Raw genomic sequence first — 23094 nt, forward strand, 5'->3', positions numbered from 1 at the left:
CACCGCAACCTCATCCGTGTGTCCTGCCCTCAGACCCTACGTTTTCCCATGTTGAGTGTGTAGCTGTCCCAGCTCCCCCTGGCAGGGCTCCAAGTATTACGGGATAATAACACATGTGACAGACTCTCCCAGAAGGTACGTGCGGTCTGTACTCGACAAAACGCACTCACCTGGCATCCAGGGTGGCGGGAGTGGGCACTATGGGGAAGAGTGGGTGATCTGAAGTTAGGACCACTGCGTGCACCTGGGGCGGAGGCAGAGTCCGTCAGTCTCTGCGTGTGTTGCCTCCTGCCACCCAAAGCGGCACTCTGATGGCGTACTTTCGCTGCCATCTGTCAGCAGCTCTAAAATACAGGGCCTCATTCTGTCCTGTCCCCGGTGTTTACATCTGGTTAGTTAAGAGTCAAGCGGGGACAAACATGTCATGGGCAGGCGAGGCGGCTGGCAGCAGGGCGTGATAATCCTTAAACACGGCACTCTGCACTGAGCCTTCGCTTCTCAGGCTTACATTTTGAAAACATGCAGGGAGCGCTTCCCACCCACCCAACAACTTGCCATCATACTATCGTCCTCAAACCTCACTTTAATCCTAGGCCAGAGAGCATCAGGCACAAAGTGGATCTGGACATCTGGGAGCAACAGACAGAAACCACAACATGGACATAAGTTAAAAAAGAGCATTTATTGGCTCATGTGATGGAAAAGTCCAGCGGTAGGGCTGCTTCCAGGCAAAGCTCTATCTTCACAGGATGAGACCTGCTCTCCTCTGTGGGTTTCACGCTCAGACTTTCTTCACACTGGATTCCCCACTCCCACCCCATCAACAGTAGCCTCTCTTTCTCAATGGTTCCAGCACAGGTCAGGGGTCCTGTGCCCAGCCCTGACCCAATCCCTGAGGACCTAGGAGTCTGGAAGGCTCTGATTGGTCAGATGTGGGTCAAGTGCTCAGCCCTGACCCAATCGCTGAGGACCCACGAGTCTGGAAGGCTCTGATTGGCCAGATGTGGGTCATGTGCTCAGCCTTGACCCAATCCTAAGTACCCAGGGGTCTGGAAGGCTCTGATTGGTCAGGTATGGGTTATATGCCCAGTCCTGCAGCTGGGGTTGGGGCAGGTCCTGGAAACCCAAGGACTCAGAGTGGGAATGTTATGCTCTTATAAGAGGCTGCTTAAAGTATCGTTGGAGGGTGGTAGAAGCAGTGACTGCCCCCCTAGAGACCAAGGTTAGGAGGCCTGACCAGCATCACAGGGACACAGCTCAGCTCTGGGCCTCCAGCTGGCTCGTTTCAAAGGCCTCCTCATCTCTGCTACTTAGAACATCGACCCTCAGCCCCAACTACACAGGAGATTCAGCCCAGGAAATAAGCTGAAACAAAGAGCTGGAATGCCTTGGGGGGGGGCGGGTAGGTACTAGGTATTTCTCAGCAGCCCCCCAGCTGACCATACAGTGCAAAGTCCAGAACCAGTGTGTGAGGACTACCCTCCCCCTGCCCCGCCACACACTGCAGGGCACTTGATGTCACCAAGGGAGGCTCAGGACCCAGACAATCTAGGTGACTTTGCAGGATGATGAGCACGTGCACAGAAGACCTGGGAGATGACCTTGTCACACTGAGCAACCGCTCTGGCCTAGCCAGCTGGGGCAGGCTGTCTCTGGGTGGAAGGCGGGCAGGCCGAAGTTGGGCGGGCAGGCCAGCTCCCCCTCTCACCCTGGGTATCCCTGGCCACGACGTGTAAATTACCTTAGTGATTGCCAAGCTGGCAATGCACCCTTGGCGGGGGGGGGGGGAACATCGCGGCCCAGAGCGCAAAGCGTTTTTCCCTCCACTTGCAGTGGCCACCTGGCAGCCAGGCAACTCAAGATCACCAGAGCCCTGGTTCCTCTTCTAAGGGGCAAGATTCAAAACGCAGCTGTCGAGGGTTCGGGCCCTGAGGTTAGCCACAGGCAACGTGGCACCCCTGGTACCTCTACCACTAGCCCCGTGAGCTCACCCAGCTCCCCCTCGCCCCACCCTTCTTTCTCACCTGTTTCTCCCTAACTGCTCAGAACTCCTGCGGTCTCAGAAAGGGGACCAATGTCGCTGCCTCTCTTTGGTGAAGGACAGTGACTGGCCCAAGGGGTCAGGGGACGAGTTCCCGGCACTGAGTCCCGACCCCTGAGTTTTTCTGAGGCAGGGGAGGGTCCTGGTTCTCTGCCGGGGTTGACACCTGCAGTTACTGAACATTCCATGGGGCCGCTCCTTCCCCCCCCTCCAGGATCAGAACTACACTTCTCTTCATTCACTGCACGTGACCACCTTCAGGGGCCCCGCCTGTCTCCGTGACATGATCCAGGAACTGAGAGTCTCCAGCTCATACCAGCCCCTCCCAGAGCTTCTGCCCCAGTCACGTCTCCTTTCCCACACACCACCTTCACCACTTCACTCTGGTTTTCAGCAAGATCTTTTATTTACCTCCTGGTCCCCACCCGCGTCCCGGGAGCACAGGCAGCTGGGGACGGGTGTGGGCTGTCAGCTTTGCAGACGGAGAGCAGTCAGGATGCAGACAGATCATGCACCTCAGTGACTCTTTGACAAGAAACTGGAGGAGGAGGAGGAGAAAGACTTCAGGTGGGGCAGAAATCTCTGCCCTTTCTCCTGCATCCTAATTGCTGAAAAAGATGTGTAAGAAAGTGTACTCAAATGCAGACACGGGTTCTTTATGCTGGACCCAGACACGGGATAAACTGTGTGTTCCATGTCGCTCCATGGTTTTATCGACCCAACTCTGCAATAATACATTATTCCAAAAATGCCTCTCTTGTGTGGCCGGAGGCAACTCCTTTACACATCGGCTGACATGGGGCCATTCCCAGACTTAGCGCCATAAACCAGCCATGTCCTTCACCGGAGACCAACAAGCCAGAGCTGAGACCGTGGGTCCTTCGGGTCTGCAGGTCGCCCAGGGTCCTCACGAGCACACACTGGCTTGGTGGGCGGGGAGCCGGGGCTGCGTCCTTGTGCAGTGACAGGCACAAGGCCGACACCAGCGTGATCTCCGAGCCCAGCGTTTGAACGTTTATGTACAGACAGACAAATGGAAAATCACAGGCAGCAGAACTCCAAAGCAAAAACAGACACGTCCTGGGCAGACCTACGATTCCCAGTTTTGCCAGAGAAAGCCTTTTCCAGAACGTCCCCGGAGGAGGGAGGCCTTGCTTGCCCCGCCTCGGCGCCCGCAGGCCAGCCTGGCGGTCTGAACGCTCACCGCCGTGGACTCCACACAGCTCAAGCGGGGAACCTCCTGGGCCCGGTTTGGCAGTAGGGCTTCTGTAGGCAGTGAGGTAAGCGAGTCACGCGTTCAGAGCCTGATCCGAGGGAGCCCTGGCTGGACTCTCGGAGGAGAAGACACCGCCAACCCCGGCTGTCGGAAAGCCACGTGTATGGAGACGCCTCTGGTCCCGCCAGCCCGAGGCGCTTGCCGTGAGCGAGCTCACGGGGCTGCGGTGAGGTGAGCGATGGTGGGTCGGCCCTGCCCCTGACCAGGGCCGCCGTGCCCACGCCGCAGCCGGCTGGGGCCGGGTGGATGCTGACCGCAGACTGCCCCCTGCCCTGGGGCAGCGGAAGGGTCCCCAGGTGACTGTAACAGCAGCAGAGGCCATGTTCGCCAGCTCTCTGCTTTGCAGTTTTTGGTTGGTTTTTGTTTGTTTGTTTTCCTCTTAAGATGACCACAAGAAGATTTACGTTATTACATTCAGACAAGTAACCGTTTGGCGGCTCTACTTGGGAGCTCTGACAGAACAGGTAGCGGCGAGCGTGAACGCCCGACGACAGGGCCAGCGGGCCGCTGGGCGCGGAGCACGGGAACGCGCTTTTAGGCAGAAAGGGATCGCAGAAGCAAACAATGGAAGGGGAAAAAAAATCTAAGGAAATACAAGCTGGAAATTCCCTATTGTTCAGTAACCAAAGGAAAAAGAGACCCAACGTGATCTTAAAAAACAAAAGTCCCAAATGCGAGTTCTCGGCTGAGGCAGGCTTCTGAGCATGGGGTCCAAATGGGGCCCGGGGGCTGGGCCGCACCCCGTCTGCCCAGGCAGACCCACTGTCACTCCTGGCGACTCCAGCGCGACCAAGGTTCTCATCGTCCTGGAGCAAAGATGAAATCCAGGGCCTGCCGCTCGGCCGCCGCGACGTGCGGGTGCCACAGATCCACCATGAAAACCACCCGGGGGCCGTCCTCCGCCGAACCTGGGGAGGGGAGGGGAGGCGGCGAGAGAGGAGAGGGTCAAAGCACCCCCGAGCCAGGACCCCGGCGGAGACGGACCCACGCGGGCAGCGTGCGGGCAGCGGCCCCTCCTGCCCCCTGGCACAAAGCGCAGGCTCGCCTTCTCTCTGAACAAACCCTGGGAGAAGGCCCCAGAAGGTTCGGAGCAGAGTGCAGGGCACGTTTAGGGCAGGAAAGCTACTGCGGACGGTCCTCCCGTGGCGGACCCGCGACATCTGTCCAAGCCCACAGAACAGACAACAGCAAGGGTCAACCTTCACGTAAACTGTGACGCGTCCACTGTTAACAAACATGCCACGGTCATGCAAAATGTTAATAAAGGGAAAATATATGCGGGGGAAGGTCACGTCAAGGGGCAAACACTCCGGACTTTCTGCTCAGTTTTTCTGGAAACCAGAAATGCTCTAAAAAATAAAATTGAAGTATATATAAGCATACATATGTATATATTTAAAGGCAGCCACAGAGCAGACAGGCACTCACCTTCGTGGAACGCAGTGTGCAGGAAGGAATCATCGAAGAGGAGGCAGCGGCCTTCTGCCCAGCACTGGGGCTCCCCTCCCACCACCAGCTCACAGCCACTTGGAGTTTTCAGACCTGAGGGAGAGGAGAGAGGAGAGGATGAAGGTGGGCAGGACCAGGATGCTGGAAGTCGGGAGGGCAGCCTTTGGGGGGGTGGCACTCAACTTCCGAAGCCCCGCTTTCCCCCTCACTCACCCCTTGGGAGCCCCAGTGGGAGGGGAGAGGAGAGGGCAGTCTGCTAGGACAGAGCCAGGCTGTGCACCCAAATCCCCACTGTACTCCCCAGAAAAGCTCCCTCCTCCTGTGGCTTAATCTGCTCTGGGCCAGGGATGCCTCTGACGAAAGCACTGACCAACCGAGGCTTGCACCTCACCTTGAGACTCCTGAAGCCCAGCCATGGGACCCCTGGAGGTCGAGGGAGGTGGGATCAGACCTCCACCTGCCCCAGAGGCAAGGGCTGCTCCAGCTGACAGTAAAGACGCTAAGACCCTCACAGCGCCCTCCTCTTTGGGGTTCATCGCAAGGCCCGAGCATGGCGTGTTCACAGTCCAAGTTTCCCCAGCCTCACTCTGGGAAGCCAGAGACACCCCTAAAGAAACGTCGAGCTTTGAGAGGTAACAGACTGACACCCTCAGAGAGGGAGCTGTTATGTTCAACACAAGTGCGCGGGGCAGGGGGCTCGGGTATATAACCCCAGACACAGGGTCTGTGTGAAACGCCGCTGTGAGTGCACGTTCACACCCCCATCTCCAACACGAGGGTCTGAAGGACGCTGGGCCCCTGGCACTCTGGTCGCCTAGGCACTGCGTGGCCACCTAACTGAAGGGAAGAGGGTGGGTGGGCCCAGGCCCAACCCGGGAGGCAGCAGGCCCTGCATGGTGGGCTTGTGTCTCCAGCGTCCCAGTCTGACAATCATGACCCTGGGCCAGTCGGCACCCACTGCTCTGATTTACCATCCTCCCAACATACAGGAAACAGCTTCCGAACAGCCCAAGGATTTCATGTACACGCCGAACCACAAATGGATGGCTCCAGAAAGCATGGAGGGAGGCAGAGTTGAAACAAGAGGCTGTGAGGGGGAGAGGGCAAGACTGAGGACCTGGGGTCAGACAACCACCTTTATGTGCTGGGTGACTTTAAGCAAACCACTCCACCTCTCTGAGCTGTAGCTCTTCATCTGTAAAGAGGGGCTGTGGGCGTACTTGCCTTCCAGGCTGTGTGACCACTGTCCTTGCTACCAACCACTGAAGACTTACTGTGAGCAGGTTTGCATTAAACACTTTATAGACATCATCACACAAGCAGCAACTGAGCCTTAGAGAAGTTCAGTGACCAGCTGGGAGTGCTATTCAGTCCTACGGGAACTGAAATTCAAACCCCAATCTGTCTGGCTCCGTGGAACAGGCTGGTCTAACACTGGACAGTATGATGGAAGTATGAACTGACAGGTCAGTAGCAGTGATACCAAGTGGCTGTCAATTTCCCCGCAGACGGTCAGTTTCAGCTCTCAATAGTACACTCTACTGGATCAGCTGACACAGTCCATTCTGCCTCTGGAACCACCCTCTCCCACTACCGTGACAACTGCTGGGAGGAGGTCAGGGTCGTAAAGGGGTTCAGCCTGCCACTCACTGGCCCCAGTGGAGAGCCCCGCGGGCCACATCCTTCCGTGTGTCCCCTCACTACCTGGTTCGGGTGCAGAAGGCCTTTAGGAATGGGTGGTTCTCTGCAGGGACAATCCACCCCGGGGTTTCAGAAAGGGGCTCCCCTTTCTCCGGGTGGTGATTCACTACCAGCCCCCACAGTACAACAGAAAGACATCCCGGCTTGCGCTTCCCGGCCCCGGTTCCCTCTCCTCCGCCGCCCTCCTCTGTACCCCAGCCTCCCTGCGGCCCACCCTCCCTGCCAACTGCCAGAGCCTGCCTGGCTGGCAGGAACAGTCAGCACCCCCACAGACAGAGCATCTGGGTAGCTCCTGGGGATAGACAGGCCCCCACACTGCCTCGGCGGTCCTACGTGCCTGGCCTCTCTGGCTTAGGGCTTGCTGCATTGTCTCCACCACCCACGAATGGAGAGGAGAGACAGGAGGAGAAGGGCTCTGTCCAGTGAGGCCCCGCCTCTGAAGGCTGGCAGCTGGCCTGCAGGGCGGGCAAGGCGGACACGAGCTGACCCGCTTGCATCACCCATCCAGACGGCCAAGAACACCAGCAATACTCACAAAGGGATGAGAGCCCGACTGGGCTTCCTGACGAGAATGTGGACATGCACGTGTATTTTCCTCTCCTCTTTCCTGCGGGCCGGGCACCTGCCTCCTGGCTAACATCTGCCTAGTTAGTTCCAGGGGCGGTTCCCTGGAGGCCTGTGGCAGTGGCTGGGGAACTCGCGGCCCCTACACGCTGCAGGGTGATGACTGGGCGGCATGGAGAGGGGTTAAGTGATGCCACGTCTAGTGGAAGCTGGGAGCAGGCTCGGCAAACTTGTGCCAGCTGGAGGCACTAGGGCTGCAGTCACACAGAAATGACACCCCCAGTCCCAATGAAGACAGAAGGCAGAAAAAGAGGCGGCGGGGGGTGAGCATTTCCAGGGCACAGTTCCAGGACCACAGGGGCCTCCCCACGACAGCCAGGTAGCTGGTGGAGGTATGGCCACCAGCACGTACCAGGCCCTCCCTGCCTCTGACCTCGTTCTCCCCACCCCCAGTCAACACACAAGGTCACAGGAGTCTCACACGCCCCGTTTCCTTTCTGGGTGGACACATGTAGGCGGGACAGAGAAGAGAAGGAAACAGCAAACCCCGCCCTGGCGCGCGCCCTGGCCGCGGCACAGCCCACGCCGGTGGGCCGCATTCCAGGCCGCCTGCTGTCCAGGGTGACACAGATGACCCAGTTTCTCTGGTGGCAGGCGGCACTCGGGGAGGGGAATGACAGGTCATAAAGCAGTCCATGCAGACACGTATTACAAACACGCGCGTGTACACGGCACCGATACACAACAGGCATGAATACCCAGGGGGCGGATCCTGGGTGTTCTTGCCACCAGTCCTTCCTACTCACGCTGCCTGGGATTCTGCCTCAGACGCCCTTCCCTACGCATCGCTCTGAAGCTTTCAGAAAACTTACAAGGAGAACCTTTAGGAACAGCACTGCGCCCTGCGCCCATAGCCTGAACCCCCCAGCCTGACGAGGGACCCCTGTGGTTTGCTCCCACCGGCCGGGCCAAGCTCAGCCCACCAGTGGGCTTCCCAGCCCCGGGGGACGGCTCTTCCCTGGCTCCACCCAGGTGGTTCCGGGGTCCTGCAGGGTCAGACCCTCCTCCCCAGAGCAGCCCACCTGCAGCACCCAGGTCCCCTGAGCTCAGAGCGCGTCCCGGTGCGTCGCACAGAGACTTTACTGACCACGACCATCACTTAAGACGATCATCTCACGTCTCTGAATAACCAGAGCCCCCTTCACCCAACTGCCCTTCACCTGCCAAGCACTTAACACACAGGACATACTTCTAATCGTCCCTCCAGGTGGGTACTACCCCCACTGCAGAGAGGGGAAAATGGAGGCGCAGCTTCCGCGCCTACCCAAGGCCACCTGGCAAACGGGCTAAGCCAGGATCTGAGCCCAGGTGTGTGTGCTTCCGGACTTGGCACATTTTCTGCTGTCTCCTGGGGCGGGGCCACATTCTACGGGCTAGTTTCTCATACTGCCCGACACACCGTTTGATCATGAAGGCCCTAGCTGCCGTTGATCGAATGCTGCCACGCGCCAGGCGCCGTGTCAAGTGCCCGTGGAAGATGCTACTCTGTTGAAACGCCTCAACGCTCCTGTGAGTGACCACCATCTGCTCACCTTACAGATGTGGAGACTGAAGCCCAGGGAGATACAGTTACTGCACAGTCTCAGAGCCGGCCACGAAGCCAGGCCACTCCCTCCAGGGCCCCGACCGTGTCCTGCTTTTACTCTTGAGATACGCAAAACGGTGTCAACTGCCTGAATCTAAGTCTTTTCTCTTTTTTGAAGCAGTAAAGCCCTGTGTGCAGTCTTCACAGACAGAAAGGAGGAGCAGTGGGACCCAGGGGAGAGGGGCTCAGGCCCCCCGCAGGTGGCGGTCACACCGCTAGGCTGGGCCTCGCTCAGGCTCTTCTGGTCTGGGATACTAACCTGTGGCCCTGTTGCCCTGCTAACCAACATGTTATCTCGACTCACCAGGGAGGAGGCATTCTGGAGAACTAATGTCCCTCTTCACTGAGTAGCATTTGAGCCTGCTTTTATTGAGTGCTCACTCTCTGTCCCACTCCAGTGTTCTTGCCTGGGAAATCCCACGGACAGAGGAGCCTGGCAGGCTATAGTCCACGCGGGGCAAAGAGTTGGATACGACTTAACTAAACAACAACACTCTCTAGCAGGCTCTGCTTGAACAAACGCTTCACAACTCACATTACCAACACAGTTCTGTAAGAAATGATCCTTTTTACCTCCTCCACTTTCCAAATGGGGTAACTGAGGCCCAGAGAGGTGGACTCACTCGCCCAAAGGAACCCAGCCAGCTCGTGGTGGAGCCAGGATGCAAACACAGGCAACGTGACTGCAGATCCTGTTCTCAAAACCACCACCACACAGGCTACGCTTATTACCAACCTCCTTAGAGGCTGAACAAAATCAATGTAACACCAAGCAACACCTCGTGCTTGTGATCAGGAAGGCACTCGGGCATCTTCCGGCCTCCTGGACATCCTGACAAACCTCCAGAACCTCCCCAACAGCCTCTGGCTCTAGGGCTACCCTGTCCCACACAGCGACCACCGCCAGATTTTTACATTTGGAATAAAGTAAAAATCGAGCTCCTTAGTTACACCGGCCATATTTCAGGCGCTCTACAGTCACATGCGGCTGGCGGCTCCCGCCCGGGACAGGGCAGACAGGGCCTCTGGACGGAGCACCTGTCACCGAGTAGATCGATACTGACCACGCCTTTGTGACTCAATCTCTGCCGCCAACACTGCGTGCACCTGACCCATCGATTGCTGACCCGAGCGCCGGGAAGCGCGCAGCCTCCGCGGGGCGGGCCTCGGGCCCGGAGGCCCCGCCCCGCCACCTACCTAAATGGCAGCGGAGGCGGATGTTGGTGGGGCCGTAGTGCTCCGTGATGACGGTGCCGGGGCTCAGCACGGACAGGCACGCGTTCCCAAAAACATTGTTGCCAATACAGGTCCGAAGGCTTCCCAGCAAGCGGTACGTCCGTGGGCACTTCCTGCAGTTCCGGGGGACGCAGACCCCCTGGTTGACCAGGTAAAAGGTGACCCACTCGCCGCTGGGGGTGCTGTTCATCTTCCAGCCCTGCGGAAGGCTGCAGTTCGAGAAGGCTTTGTACAGGCCCTCGAACTCGCACAAGATGGTCTGGAAGTTGCGCTCCAGCAGCTCCACGTCGTGCTTCTGCGCCTCCCGCGAGAAGTAGGGCGCGGTGGGCAGGTCGGGCAGGAAGAAGACCTCGGGCTTCTGGATGGACGGCCGGCTGCTGAGGTAGCGGCCCTGCTCGCGGATGCCCTTGTGGATGCGGCCCATGCCGGACCACGAGTAGCGCTTGGCATACTCCTGCAGGTTGTGGTAGAGCTTCTGGTTGAGGCCCTCGCTGTGGCTGCAGCGCACGCACTCGGCCGACTGGCAGTACACGAAGCCGTTCTGCAGCCCCGCCGCGTCGGGGCCCTGCATCAGGGCGTTGACCGAGGCGTAGGCCCGGGGCTGCTCGCGGCCCACGTGGTAACAGTACCACACGAACAGGGCCAGCAGGCAGGCCACGCTGACCGCCGCCGTGGTGTCGCAGTCCCGCACCGACTGGATGCCGGCGGCGATGCAGTCCCTCAGGCCGTCCAGCGACCAGCCCCAGGCCGCCAGCCACTCGAGCGACATTTTTGGGGGGGGGAGCTGTCGGGGGTCCGGAGCGAGGTCAGCAGAGGTCAGTCCTCGGGGGTCCCGAGGGCGCCCACTCTGTGCAGCCTAGCGCCGGGGGCGGGGGGCGGCCGGGGCCGGCGGGGGCATGGTGGCCGCGGGTCCTGGGTTGCTGCCGCCGGTGGCATGGACCAACCTCTGCGCCCACCCCTCCAGTCCCGGCGGGAGTCCCTGTGGGCAGGGCGAAGGAGCGGCTTGAGGTCGCCTTTGGATGTGGGGTGGGTCACCGTGCAATGTTAGGCAATCCAAACCTGAGATTAAAAAAATAATAATAAACCAGCATTAATTTTTACACTTGGAAAAGTCCTCAGCTAAAATGCGAAAAGGCCCAGATGGTTTGATCAGATCCCTGTTGGAAGAGGACACACTTCTCATCTTGTACATTGTTCCCGCATTTCCCAAAAGGCCGGTGGTGTCTAATCTGGGTCAAGTACTGTTGGATAATTACAGCAGTCCCATCTGTTTTGTGTCCTCCTCAGGAGGTGCTATGATCCCCACTTTATGGATGAGGAAACTGAGGCTCAGAGAGGTCCTATAACCCACCCCAGTTCATGCAGCTGGGGCAGGGCCACAAGGCCCATCTCACCTCAAAGCAGGATCTACTGCCGGACTCTTGTAAAGTACGTGTGTAATAAACGCTTCTTCTCCCTAAATCTCTGTAATGGAACTTCCCTGACCAGGCACTGAACCCTCACCCCCTGCAGTGGAAGCTGGGAATCTTAACCACTGGACCAGTAGGGAAGCCAAATCTCTTGTAGTTTTTATTAAAGAGAAATCTGGATTCAAAAGCATCTTACAAATGGCAAAGGCACTTAAAACCTCATGTTCTCCATTTTACTTTCTCTTTCACAGCACTTCATCATTCTTGTTTATTTAATCTCTCTTGCCCTTCTGACACAGGCTGGGCTTAAATCAAGCTGGAAAAGCAAGTGGGCTCCCTGGGGTCAATCTGTGGCAGACACTGGGCATTTTCTGTCTCCTCGCTTGGGAGACTACCTGCTGGCCTCACCCATGGGATTATGAAGTGAAATGATGGAGAGAATGAGAAGAGAAAAACAGAAACCCTTTCTGGTCTCTCCAAAACAGACAGAAGTGCTTTACCACTTAGCTCACTTATGTTTCGGGCCAATGTTTGGCAAATGTTTTGGTCCAATGTCTAGCACGGTTATTATCCTAATAATCTAAAAGATGATCAGAGCCCAGTTGTCTCATTACCAGTTGATGCATATACACTACTGATACTATGTATAAAATAAACAGCTGATAGAAACATACTGTGTACCAGGGGAACCCTAACTAATGCACTGGTCACCTAAACGGGAGGGGAATCCAAAAGAGGGGATATATGTATATGTATGGCTGATGCGTTTTCCTGTACAGTAGAAGCTAACACAACATTGTAAAGCAACTCTACTCCATTAAAACTAAAAATCAAAAACCCCAGAGATGTTTCCCAGTTGAAACTCTTTGCCCACCCTCTTTTTAATCAGATGAGAACAGCCAGGTCTATGTTCTACTACATATGTAGTAACATTCCCTCATCTCGAGGAGAATAATTCAGAAATTTTGCTTGGTAGCACCCTTTCTCCTTTCCCCCAGGAATATGAGAAAGTAACTAACAAAAACGGGAAAGCAGTACCCTCCCCTTTCTCTGGGGACTGAGTTTGGCCTAAGTGTTCTTGCAATGCAGCAGAGAGGTTAAGAACCCAAACTGGGCAGGTCACTCCCCTCTCTCAGTTTGCTCATCAGTGTCGAGGGGAATGATGGGTTGAAAGTGTTTATGATCGTGTCATCATCTAGCGACATCTATGACATGTGGACTCCCATCTCTATGAGCCAGCAAACCAAAGGTGGGCCGTCAGGGAAAGGTACCTTGGGAGTGAGAATTCCAGCAGCCAAAGGTAAACTCTTGTTGCCACACACCTCAAGGGACTTTTTCTTTTGTCCCCAGACATGCAAAGCTATTAAAATGAAAGGGAACCCTTAGCTTCTCCTTAACTCCCTACTTTTTATCTTCCCAGCTTAGGTTGAATCACTTGACTATGATATTTAGTAAGTCAGAAACACACATGCTGAATATTCATGGACATTTTTTACATTTCTAGGAAAAATACAAGAGTGGGGAGGTTAGAAGCTAAATTTTTGTCCTCACGCATCCTCCATTTCCTCACAGATTCGGGAGAGAGGGAAAGGCTGGGTCCCTGAATGGAAAGAGCCCCTCCCCAACCCCGCCCGGGGCCCTGGTCCCTGGCTGGTCCTCCCATCACTGGCAGCTGTTTCCTCTTCAAGACCAGGGAAGGAAAATCCTGCAGAGAGGTGTTTTGCTTGCAAGCCTCCTCCCAAACAGAACCCCAGGATTCTTGAAATTCAGTGTGAAAATAACATCTGCGTGATAACAAGCACTTTTACTAAAAGGATTTCCCCCCTCACTTCACTGAGCTGAAGCCCTAATTGGAACTTTTACACCAAATCTCTCAGGAGGAAAGGTTTTTCTTAAAGGTTCCAAGAGTGAGATGATGATCATTTAACAAACACCTGTTAAGTGTTAGTTCCCATCAGCCTTGACTACGGTTCAAATCAATCAAAATGAAAACACCAGGGGACTGGGTGGATGACAGGGGCTTCTCTCCACTGGACACCCACACCGCTAACCCTCCCCACCCCACCCCAGAAAGCCTCATTCTGCACAACGCCAGCCATGAACACTCCCTGGGCTGAGCTCGAAACAAAACGCAGCAGAGCCTCCTGCTGCCCCAAACCCCAGTTTCAGACCCTGCTCACGAATTCACAAACAGTACCGCGAGCTCAGGGAAGGACTCTTCACACCTGTCCCTTACTTTTAGCCAAACTATTCTGGCAGAACCTGAACCCAGAGGCGGATTAACAAGCTCACAGCTGAAACGTGACACTTAAATTAAACCTTTACCTTTGCAGGGTGATTGGCAGTTTATCAAGCACTGGTTTATCAAACATCTGACCCTCATGGACCCCAGCCCTCCAGCTGGAAGGGCATGAATTTCACCAAGCTCCATCCGTGCCCTTCCCCCTCCCCCCACCCAGGTCTTGCTTCAGTGATTTCCAGCTTTCTTTACACATCTGTTCCACGGCTGTCCTCATCAGGGAGGGGGACACCTCATTGCTGTCCTCGACTTTAATAACTCTAGATCTTAAAAGTCAGTCGGCTCTGGGGAATAGGGTCTGAATTTGTGGCCACTTTTGGGTGAACAAGTCCCATCACACACAACTTCGGGTACAATGAATATCTAGGAAAGACACTCAGTTCTAACCTGGTTAATCCAGTTACATCACCAGTTCAAGAGGTTGCCCAGTGCTAAAGAGCTTTTGCTCACTCTCAGGGTATGGTCACGCCACCCTAGAAGACCCCCAAGGAGCAGGACAAGTGTGATGCATGTAACCAGGAGCCTGCCCAGGGCCAGCCCTCTGCTGCTGGGAACCCGAGACCTCTCCTCACTTTCTTGGCCAGCTTTTTCAGAAATCCACCCACTCAGGAGACTGGGGGGAAAGGGGAGGGCACAGGATAGGTTAAGACAGATGGTGCCCACCAGGAGGGCGGGGGCGGGGGTTGGGGGAGGATGAGGAATGGGACGATGAAGAAAGTATTAACAGGAAAAGTGGGCGATTAGGGAAGACGGCTTAAGGTGATACCTCATGGGACAGGTGAAGGAGGGTCACCACGGGAGACGGGGGGAAGTGGGTGATGCACAGGGGTGGGGGGAGGAGGAGAGCAAGCAAGGGAAAAGGACCAAGCAGGATGGTCACCGAGGAGGGTGATGGGGATTGGGGGTGTGAACACGGCGGACAGGGTCGCGAGGGGCCACAGGGAGGAAGAGGAGGATGCCCGCGCCGCGAACACTGCCGAGGTGGCGGCGCTGAGGCACGTAGCGAGCGCCGGGCGGCGGAGGGCCCCTCCGCGGGGCCAGGATGCCGGGCGCTAAGCATCCTTGGAAGCCGCACCGCCGGGCATGGGGACCGCGGGCCTGCAGCCGCCCGGCCCCCGCCGCCTTCTCCTCGTCTCGCAGGGATCGGCCCGGCCGCGCCGCCCTCCAGCCCCGCAGCCCCGGGAGACCCCCGCTTACCTGAGCCCGGGCGCGCGGGGCGGAGGGGGCGGCCGCTGGGGCCGGGGCGACGCCGCCGCCCGAAGGCGCGGACGCCTGGACGCCCCCTGCCCGCGCCGCGGAGCCGCCGGAGCCGGAGCCGGAGCCGGAGCCGAGCCGGTCCCCCCGCCGGTGCCGGCGCCGCGCTGCGCTCCGCGGGGACCACAACTCCCACAATGCCGCGCGCGGCCGGGCGGCTCGGGGAAGGGGCGCGGGCGGGGCGGGCGCGAGGCGGCCTGCGGGGCGGGGCCGAGACCCCCGGCGCCCGGCGGCGCCCCCCACGCGCGCTGCGTAACCCGGGGTCCCGACCGCGCCGCCCGCCTCGCGCGGCTTCGGCGGCCGCGGCCCGGAGCGGGGAGGCGCACTGCCCACGCGGCCGCGGGGCGCGCGCAGGCGGGGCGGCCGGGCGTTAATTCCCCGCTCCCGGTTCTCCCTGGGCGCCTCTGTCCGTTCCCCCTCCCTTGATCTCCTCTCTCCCCACTCTGGTTCCCTCCCTCCTACATTTGCTCCCCTCCTCTCTCCCACCTTCCCTCCCTCACTTCCTCGTGCCCCTGACGTGACACCCTTCTGGCCTTGACGTATTCATTCACCATACACTCATAAGGCCTCTTAGGCCCTTGGAATGAAACCGCAGATCAAACAAGATCCTTAGTTATCATGGGAAGTGCTTTCGCCCGATAATTACTGGGCAGCCTCTCTGGAGAATGGGCACCCGCTCCAGTATTCTTGCCTGGAGAATCCCACGGACAGAGGAGCCTGGCGGGCTACAGTCCACGGGATCGCAAGAGTCTGGACACGACTTAGCGACTAAACCACCACCACCCCCCTCTCCGGGGCCGACCCTGCGCTCCCCAGGGAGCTCAGACAGGGCCCCCGCCCGCGGGGAGTCACCATCTAGCCAGGAGTAGGAGGATGCCCAAGTGACCACAAGGGAAGTGAAAGTCGCTCAGTAGTGTCTGACTCTTTGTGACCCCACGGACTAAATAGTCCATGGAATTCTCCAGGTCAGAATACTGGAGTGGGTAGCCAGTATTTTCGCCAGCGGATTTTCCCAATTCAGGGACTGAACCCAGGTCTGCCACGTTGCAGGTGGATTCTTCACCAGCTGAGCCACCGGGGAAGCCCCAAGTAATCACAGGTGCAAACCCACAATCACCTACCAGGCAGAGTGGTACCAGGACAAGGACAGGATGGGATGAAGGTGCTTGACACAGGGCCGAATGCGGGGATGGAGGCCCCAGGGATGCCTCTCTGAGCAAGGGGGTGTTTGACCGAAGACCTGTGCAAGACAAATAAGCCTACAGGGGCCACAGGTCGGGTCGTTTGATGGGCACCAGGGAAACTGCACAGGTGAGTTGTGGGAACACCGAATGGGACTGCCAGCCCACAGTCCATCTGTTATTTTCCAGAATCTACTTGTAGCTGTCCCAGAATCCACCTCTCCCTGTTCCAGAATCCACCTTGGTCATTCCTAGAACCCACCTCTACTCATGTCCAGAATCTTCACCTCTTTCATGTCCCAGAATCCATCTCATGTTTTTCCAGGAACGTACCTCTACTGTGTCCCAGAATCCACTTGTCTCTCTCAAAAACCACCTCTAACCATCTCTATTAGAGCCCCAAATCCCCATCTGTTGTGGCCCAGAATTTACCTTTGCCATATCTTAAAATCCACTTCATCCCTGTCACCTCCCCACTTTTCTTAAGTCCAAAGGAGGAAGAACTTTTTTTTTTCACCTCTTTTATTCTACTAAAATAAACCAAGATGCATACATCGGGAAACTGTAAAATGCATCCAGATTTGCTCCAAGTGTGGGTAATCGACACGGGTATCAGATTTAGAAACATTAAACATGCTGTATCTTTTCACTGCCAGACTCGCAATGGTTGAGCCTGGGTAGGGTAGAGAAGATGGGAGGGTATTTGGTGCCTCTCACATTCAGAAAGTTGCTCAAATTTAGACTTCTCCAAAGACACATATATTCAGTCACTGCATCACCCTGACAAGGATGAAAAAGAAAACTATTTCTTCCTAGTTGTAAATGTGTGTTCCATTACTGGATCACACCATCTGTAGTACATTATGAATTAATATGGTCTATAAATCTCATAATTATCTTTGACCAGTGCAATTATATAGCTCTGTATTTGTTAAGAGTATTTATTTGTTCATACACACATTCTGCTAACCCTGCTTGCCATTCTTTCCTCTGGGAGATCCTGGAAGGTGAATTCCCCCACAGAAAAGGGTCTCGGGCCTTCCAAAGGGGACTTTGGGTGAAAGCTCCAGATGGATTGTCACTGCACTAATGGAGGAGTTGAGATGAAGGCCGAGCGCATGTAAATTGCCTGTCTTCAGCTTGGCTGTCACCAGCACCCTCCTCTCTCGCTGTCGTCTCTCGGGCAGTCATTCCCGACCCACTCTCAGGCTGCACACCCTATCATTATGCCATCTTGTATACTTGTGGGGTCCACCCAACTCCCTCCTCCTAGAGATGGAGTCACTAGGGGTCCAGAGAGAAAACATGCCTTGCTCAATCAAGGTCACAGCAAGTCAGTAGAGGGATATGTAGACCCTCAACAAATACTTGATTGGTGCATGAAGCAAACTGGTATAGTCACTTTATAGAGCAATCTGGTAGCATTTGCTGAAACAAATGTGTACCCTAAGAGCCAATAATTTCACCACTCTACAGGTACCCTAGAAAAATCCTAGGGTAGATAAAGGAACAGTTACATTTTCAAGTTATATAACACTGTGCAGCTATTAAAAAGAGCTACATGTATGTATAAAAATATAAAGCTCCTGAACAAATGATAAAGCCAAAATAAGAATTATATAAGCAGTATAATTTCATTTACATAATACACACAAATACAACACAAAGCATTATGGTGTCTGTAGATACATACACATGTTTAGGTAAAGGCAGGATAAAAGCACTGGAAGAAAACCCTAGTATCTTCTCCTTTTTAAAACCTGAAATAATAGGACTCCCCTGGCGGTACAGTGGTTAAGAACCTGCCTGCCAATGCAGGGGACACAGGTTTGATCCCTGGTCCAGGAAGACCCCACATGCTGCAGGGGCAACTACGGCCTGTGTGCCAGGACTACTGAACCAAAGCTCCAGAGCCCAAGCTCACAAAAGAAGCTACCGTAATGAGAAGTCCACGCACTGCAACCAGAGAGTAGCCCCCGCTGCCCACAGAGCTAGAGAAAGCCCGCATATAGCAGCAAAGGCCCCCTGCTTTCCAGGCAAATGCTATGCATTTGCAAATATACAGAAGTATTTTAACCGTTAAAAAAGAAAAGACACAGAGGTTCACACTCATCACTCCTACCCATCACTGTACTGGGCCTTCTCACCAGTGCAATAAGGCAAGAAAAATAAATAGGAGGTATTGGAAAGAGTAATTGGAAAAAAAAAGTTATTCATAGTAGCAACAATACAAAACTGTAAATAACTCGGGAATGAATTTAATTAGAATGGGGAAGATGAAAAAAGTGAAATAAAAGTATTGAAGGGCACAGAATAAATTGTGAATAATGACAACATATGCAAAAATTCATGGATACCAAAGAGACGACATCATAAAGATGTCAGCTCCCCTGAATGATCTATAAAATTTAAATGAGTTTTTATAACCGTCCCCCTGTTTCTCATGCAACAAGATAAACTGATCTTAAAAAGTTTATAGAGAAAAAAAAGCAAAGGGCCAAGAAAGCTAAAGACAAAATGAAATTACCTAATAAAATAATGAGCCAGGGATATGAGCAGTCAAGTCACACAAGAGGAAACGCAAGTGGCCAATAACCAACTGGGAAGGTTGAGCATGCCCACTGCTCATGAGGGAAATACAAACTAAAACCACAATGAGAGACTGCTCTGCTTTCATCGTGCTGGTAAAAATGAAAAGGCCAGCTGACGCCAGGTACTGGGGAGGCTGTGGAGCAGCGGCGCTCTCCTATACTGCTCATGGAGTGTGCATTTGCACGCCCACTTGGCCCTCTGTCGCACACTCTGAAGGTGTGCACAATCCCCAGTGCTGCCATGCTCCCGCCACGCCCCTTCCTGGTATGTATATGCTCCAGGGCACTGATTTTGAAACTGAGGTTTCCACTGATGGTTGCAGAATTTATACAGTGAGTCATGACCGCAGTTTAAAATGATGAAATAGCTAAGACAGTTGTTTTTTGTTTTTTCCAGCTAAGACAGTTTTGTCTTGTTTTGTTTTGGAAAGCGTCCTAGGAGTGCTGTGTATCTGTTGTACGTGAGTGTTGCGCTGGTCTCAGCATAGCATGCGTTTTTGACAGCTGGTGGTAGTCAGGTCAGCTTGAAAGCCTACCCGCTAGAGAAGTGTGCAGGCTGGGACACACACAGGAATGTACACTGCAACATTTCGTGAGAAACTGGAGGCAGCAAGCGTTCACGGGGGGGAAGTGCACACAGAGATTCATACAAACTAATATGAGGCAGCAGTTAAAGTGCTGGAGACAGAGCTAAATGTTTCAACACGGATAAATCTCCAAAATATAAAGTTGAGCTGGAAAAGGAAACTGTAGATTAGTATGCATGGGATAATATAGATGCTAAACATGAACTCATGCAAAGAATGCAATATGCTGTTTAGGAAACATATATATGTTATATATGCATGCACATATGCATATTTGTGTTCACAGAAAATGTATATATTAATATATGTATTAATAGTAACAATCTTGCATGGGGACAATTAATGCAAATTCAGGGGGAGCTTCTTCTGAGGAGGGAGTACAGAGGAGAGAGGAGAGGGATTGGGGGAAAGGGTACATGGCAGGAAGGGCTTCAGCAGTATTTTTAATATGTTATTCCTCTACAAAAACCAAGGGCTTCCCAGGTGGCGCTAATGGTAAAGAACCTGCCTGCCAATGCAAGGGACATAAGAGAGAGGGTTCAATCCCTGGGGTGGGAAGATCCCCTGGAGGAAGGCATGGCAACTCACTCCAGTATTCTTGCCTGGAGACTGATGCTGAAGCTGAAGGCCAACTCATTGGAAGAGATCCTGATGCTGGAAAAGCCTGAAGGGAGGAGGAGAAGGGCGTAACAGAGGATGAGGTGTTGGGATACCATCACCGACTCATTGGACATGAGTTTAAGCAAACAACGGGAGAGAGTGAAGGACAGGGATCGCAAAGAGTCTGATACGACTTAGCGACTGAACAACACAAAAACCAAAGCAACAAAGCAAAATGTTAAGATTTGCTAAAAGTGAGGCGTGGGTCCATAAATGTCCTGTCATTCCCTATGAATGTGTGAACTCTTCTACAATTATAGATTATAAGGAGGCAATCTGATTAGGTAAAACAAACTGCTTTTAAATGTTTGGGTTGCAAGTTTCCAAAATGACCTGAGCCACTGGGAGATTTTCCAGAACAGCTATTTCAACGGTGTTTCAACTTGGAGGTTCCTAGTAACCCAGTAAGGGCATAAAGAGGGCCAAAGGGAGTGGGGTGACAGGCACGTGCCCAGGGTGTCTTAGTTGTTTGCCTCTGAGCAGCTGGCTTTTCATTAGCTTCCATATTTGGGCACCAAAATATCCTAAGACTAAAATAAGTGTGTAAACCACTGCCCTGGGCTACCCCAAATAAAAGGTAGGAAGCACTGGGGGCAGGGTTGGGAGGAAGGATTGGGAGTTTGGGGTTAGCAGATGGAAACTAGTATACACAGGACGGATGAACAGAAAGGTCCTACTGTATAACACGAGGAGCTAGATTCAATAAACATCCTGTGATAAACCACAATGGAAAAGAACAGGAAGAAGAATATATATGTAAAACTGAATCATTCTGCTGTAGAGCAGAAATTAACACAACATTGTAAATCAACTGTTCTTCAATGAAAAAAAAAAGCTACAAGGCTTTGCTGTGGACACTATAAACCTGAGGCAGAAATCCTATAGGGAATAAGTTTGCATCTCCCCAAATGGCTTGATCACATTGGATGATACACTCTGGTTGGGGAGCATATACAGAGGAGTAACTCTATCTGCCCAGAAAGCAGAGCCACACTTCTGTGTTATCAAATGCCTAATGGGCTCCAAGAACACATCTAAATCACCTTGAGCAGATCAAATAAAGTGCTGCTAACATCTCCTTCGTGTCTGAACAGACGGTGAACTTCCTGCTTACAGTGCAAAGAGGGATAAGCCTGCTGCTTGTGAAGCCCAGGAGAGCTCGCCGTAGACACTGAAGTTACAATGAATTCATCAGAATTTCTTCCCTAAGCCAACACCTGTTTCTGCCACTGTCTTCCACAAGGGCGGGTCACCCCGCCCTTGAGCTGGCTCACTGCCTTCATCTGGACCACTCCAGTCATTCCCCGATCTGTAGAGGCTTTGAAGGGTAGGTGTGAGAACCTACTGGTCTCTGTGATGGAAAGACAGACATCAGAAGCACGACCAGGTTAAAAAGCTCTTTAATAGAATCAGCCTTTACCCAACCTGGAACAGACTTCAACCTCTAAATGGACTTGAGTGGGTTTTGCTCCCTTTACCACCTTTAAGAGCCCTTCTTGGTGGTCATCGACTGTGATTAACACAGGTTTCCATTTCTGCACTCAGTGGGAGTTGATATTAAAATTATTTAACAACCAGCACACCATGGCAGCAACCATCAGAATGGATCCAGACTATCAAAAGAACAGGCACAGCCGTATCAATGTCTACAGACCCACGGCAGCCTCAGACCAAGTGATAGAGAAATCTTATCTCTGTGGAATTTCATCCAGGCTGCCTCTGAGCTCAGCAGCAGATATATCTTAAAGCTCCCAGCTAGAATGGAGAAGCATCTTCTTGTTCGGACCCCACTTTTCTACATTCCCAACAGAAGGAAGCTGTACTGCCCGTCAGCTACTTCCAAGCTCTGAGAAGTCACCTGCGAAGACTATTTATCCAACATGGAATTATTGAACATACACTCCGTGTGGTGTCCACTGAATACTCAGCAGTGATCGAGTACTGGTGGCCTCTGTGTTAAATTCAGCACAAAGGTACGTTCAGTGTGGCCTGCACGGGGCTTTTAAAAATTGTCAATCTGAAGACAGAAGACCTAAAAGACACTTCTCCAAAGAAGGCAGGCCAATGGGCATATGAAAAGATGCTCAGTATTGCTCATAATTAGAGAAATCAAAACTACAATGAGGTATCATGTCACACTGGTCAGAATGACCATCATCAAGTCTGTCAAGAACAAACGCTGGAGAGGGCGTAGAGAAAAGGGAAGCCCTCCTACATCGCTGGTGGGAATGTAAACTGGTGCAACCACTATGGAGAACTGTGTGAAGGTTCCTTAAAAAATGAACACAGAGCTATCCCATGATCCAGCAATTTCTCTCCTGGGCATATATCCTGACAAAACTCTAATTTGAAAAGGTACATGCACCCCAGTGTTCATAGCAGCACTAGTCACAATAGCTAAGACGGGGAAGCAATGTAAGTGTCCATCAACAGATAAAGAAGATGTGATACATGCACACAGACACAATAAAATGTTAATCAGCCACAAAATGAATGAAATGTCAACTGCATGGACCCAGAGATTATCATACTAAGTCAATAAGACAGAGAAAGACAAATAACCGTACAATGGAACCTAAAACATGACAAAATGTGGCATCTAAAACATATGATGTGTGGAATCTAAAACATAATACAAATGAACTTATTTACAAAACAGACTCACAGACATAGAAAGCAAACTTAAGAGTTATCAAAGGGGAAGGATAAATTAGGAGTTTGAGAGGAACAGATACACCCTACGGTCCATGAAATAGATAAACAACAAGGACCTACTTTATAACACAGGGAACTATATTCAATACCCTGTAATAACCTATAATGGAGAAGAGTCTGAAAAAGTGTGTGTGTGTGTGTATAACCAAATTGCTTTGTTGTACACTAGAAACACAACATTATAAACAACCACTTTTCAATTTAAAAAATTGTCAACCTTAAAAAATCAGGAGACACCACATGCAAACCTAGATTTCCAGCTTCTTTTGAAAAAACAGCAATTTGTGACCATGTCGGGCCAGATTTCGGCAAAGCAGCGAATAGGCTGGCAGGAGGTTTGCTGCAGTCACCACCCCCGCCCCAGTGTCTACTGCCCCCAGTACCAAGGACTGTCACTTGCTCCCATCACTGACTCTGCACTGTGTGTGTTTTTATACTAAGAACTATTCCCTGCTTTCATGTCTCTGTCAAAAGTGAGAAAACAAA

At 53.1% G+C, this 23094-nt stretch overlaps 1 protein-coding gene across 1 annotated transcript; it reads right to left on the reverse strand.

The window, feature by feature from the left end:
* Window positions 1-2429: 2429 nt before the first annotated feature.
* On the reverse strand, window positions 2430-14969 carry ASPHD2 (aspartate beta-hydroxylase domain containing 2). The gene is made up of 4 exons (XM_065904259.1): window positions 14818-14969; window positions 9874-10971; window positions 4746-4859; window positions 2430-4225 (listed from the first exon to the last, which is right to left on the reverse strand). Exons 2-4 carry the CDS (start codon window positions 10679-10681, stop codon window positions 4116-4118), a joined length of 1032 nt encoding a protein of 343 aa, XP_065760331.1. The 5' UTR covers window positions 10682-10971; window positions 14818-14969; the 3' UTR covers window positions 2430-4115.
* Between the last annotated feature and the right edge of the window lie 8125 nt (window positions 14970-23094).

This window comes from Muntiacus reevesi, chromosome 13 (assembly GCF_963930625.1).
Source record: "Muntiacus reevesi chromosome 13, mMunRee1.1, whole genome shotgun sequence".
NCBI lineage: Eukaryota > Metazoa > Chordata > Mammalia > Artiodactyla > Cervidae > Muntiacus > Muntiacus reevesi.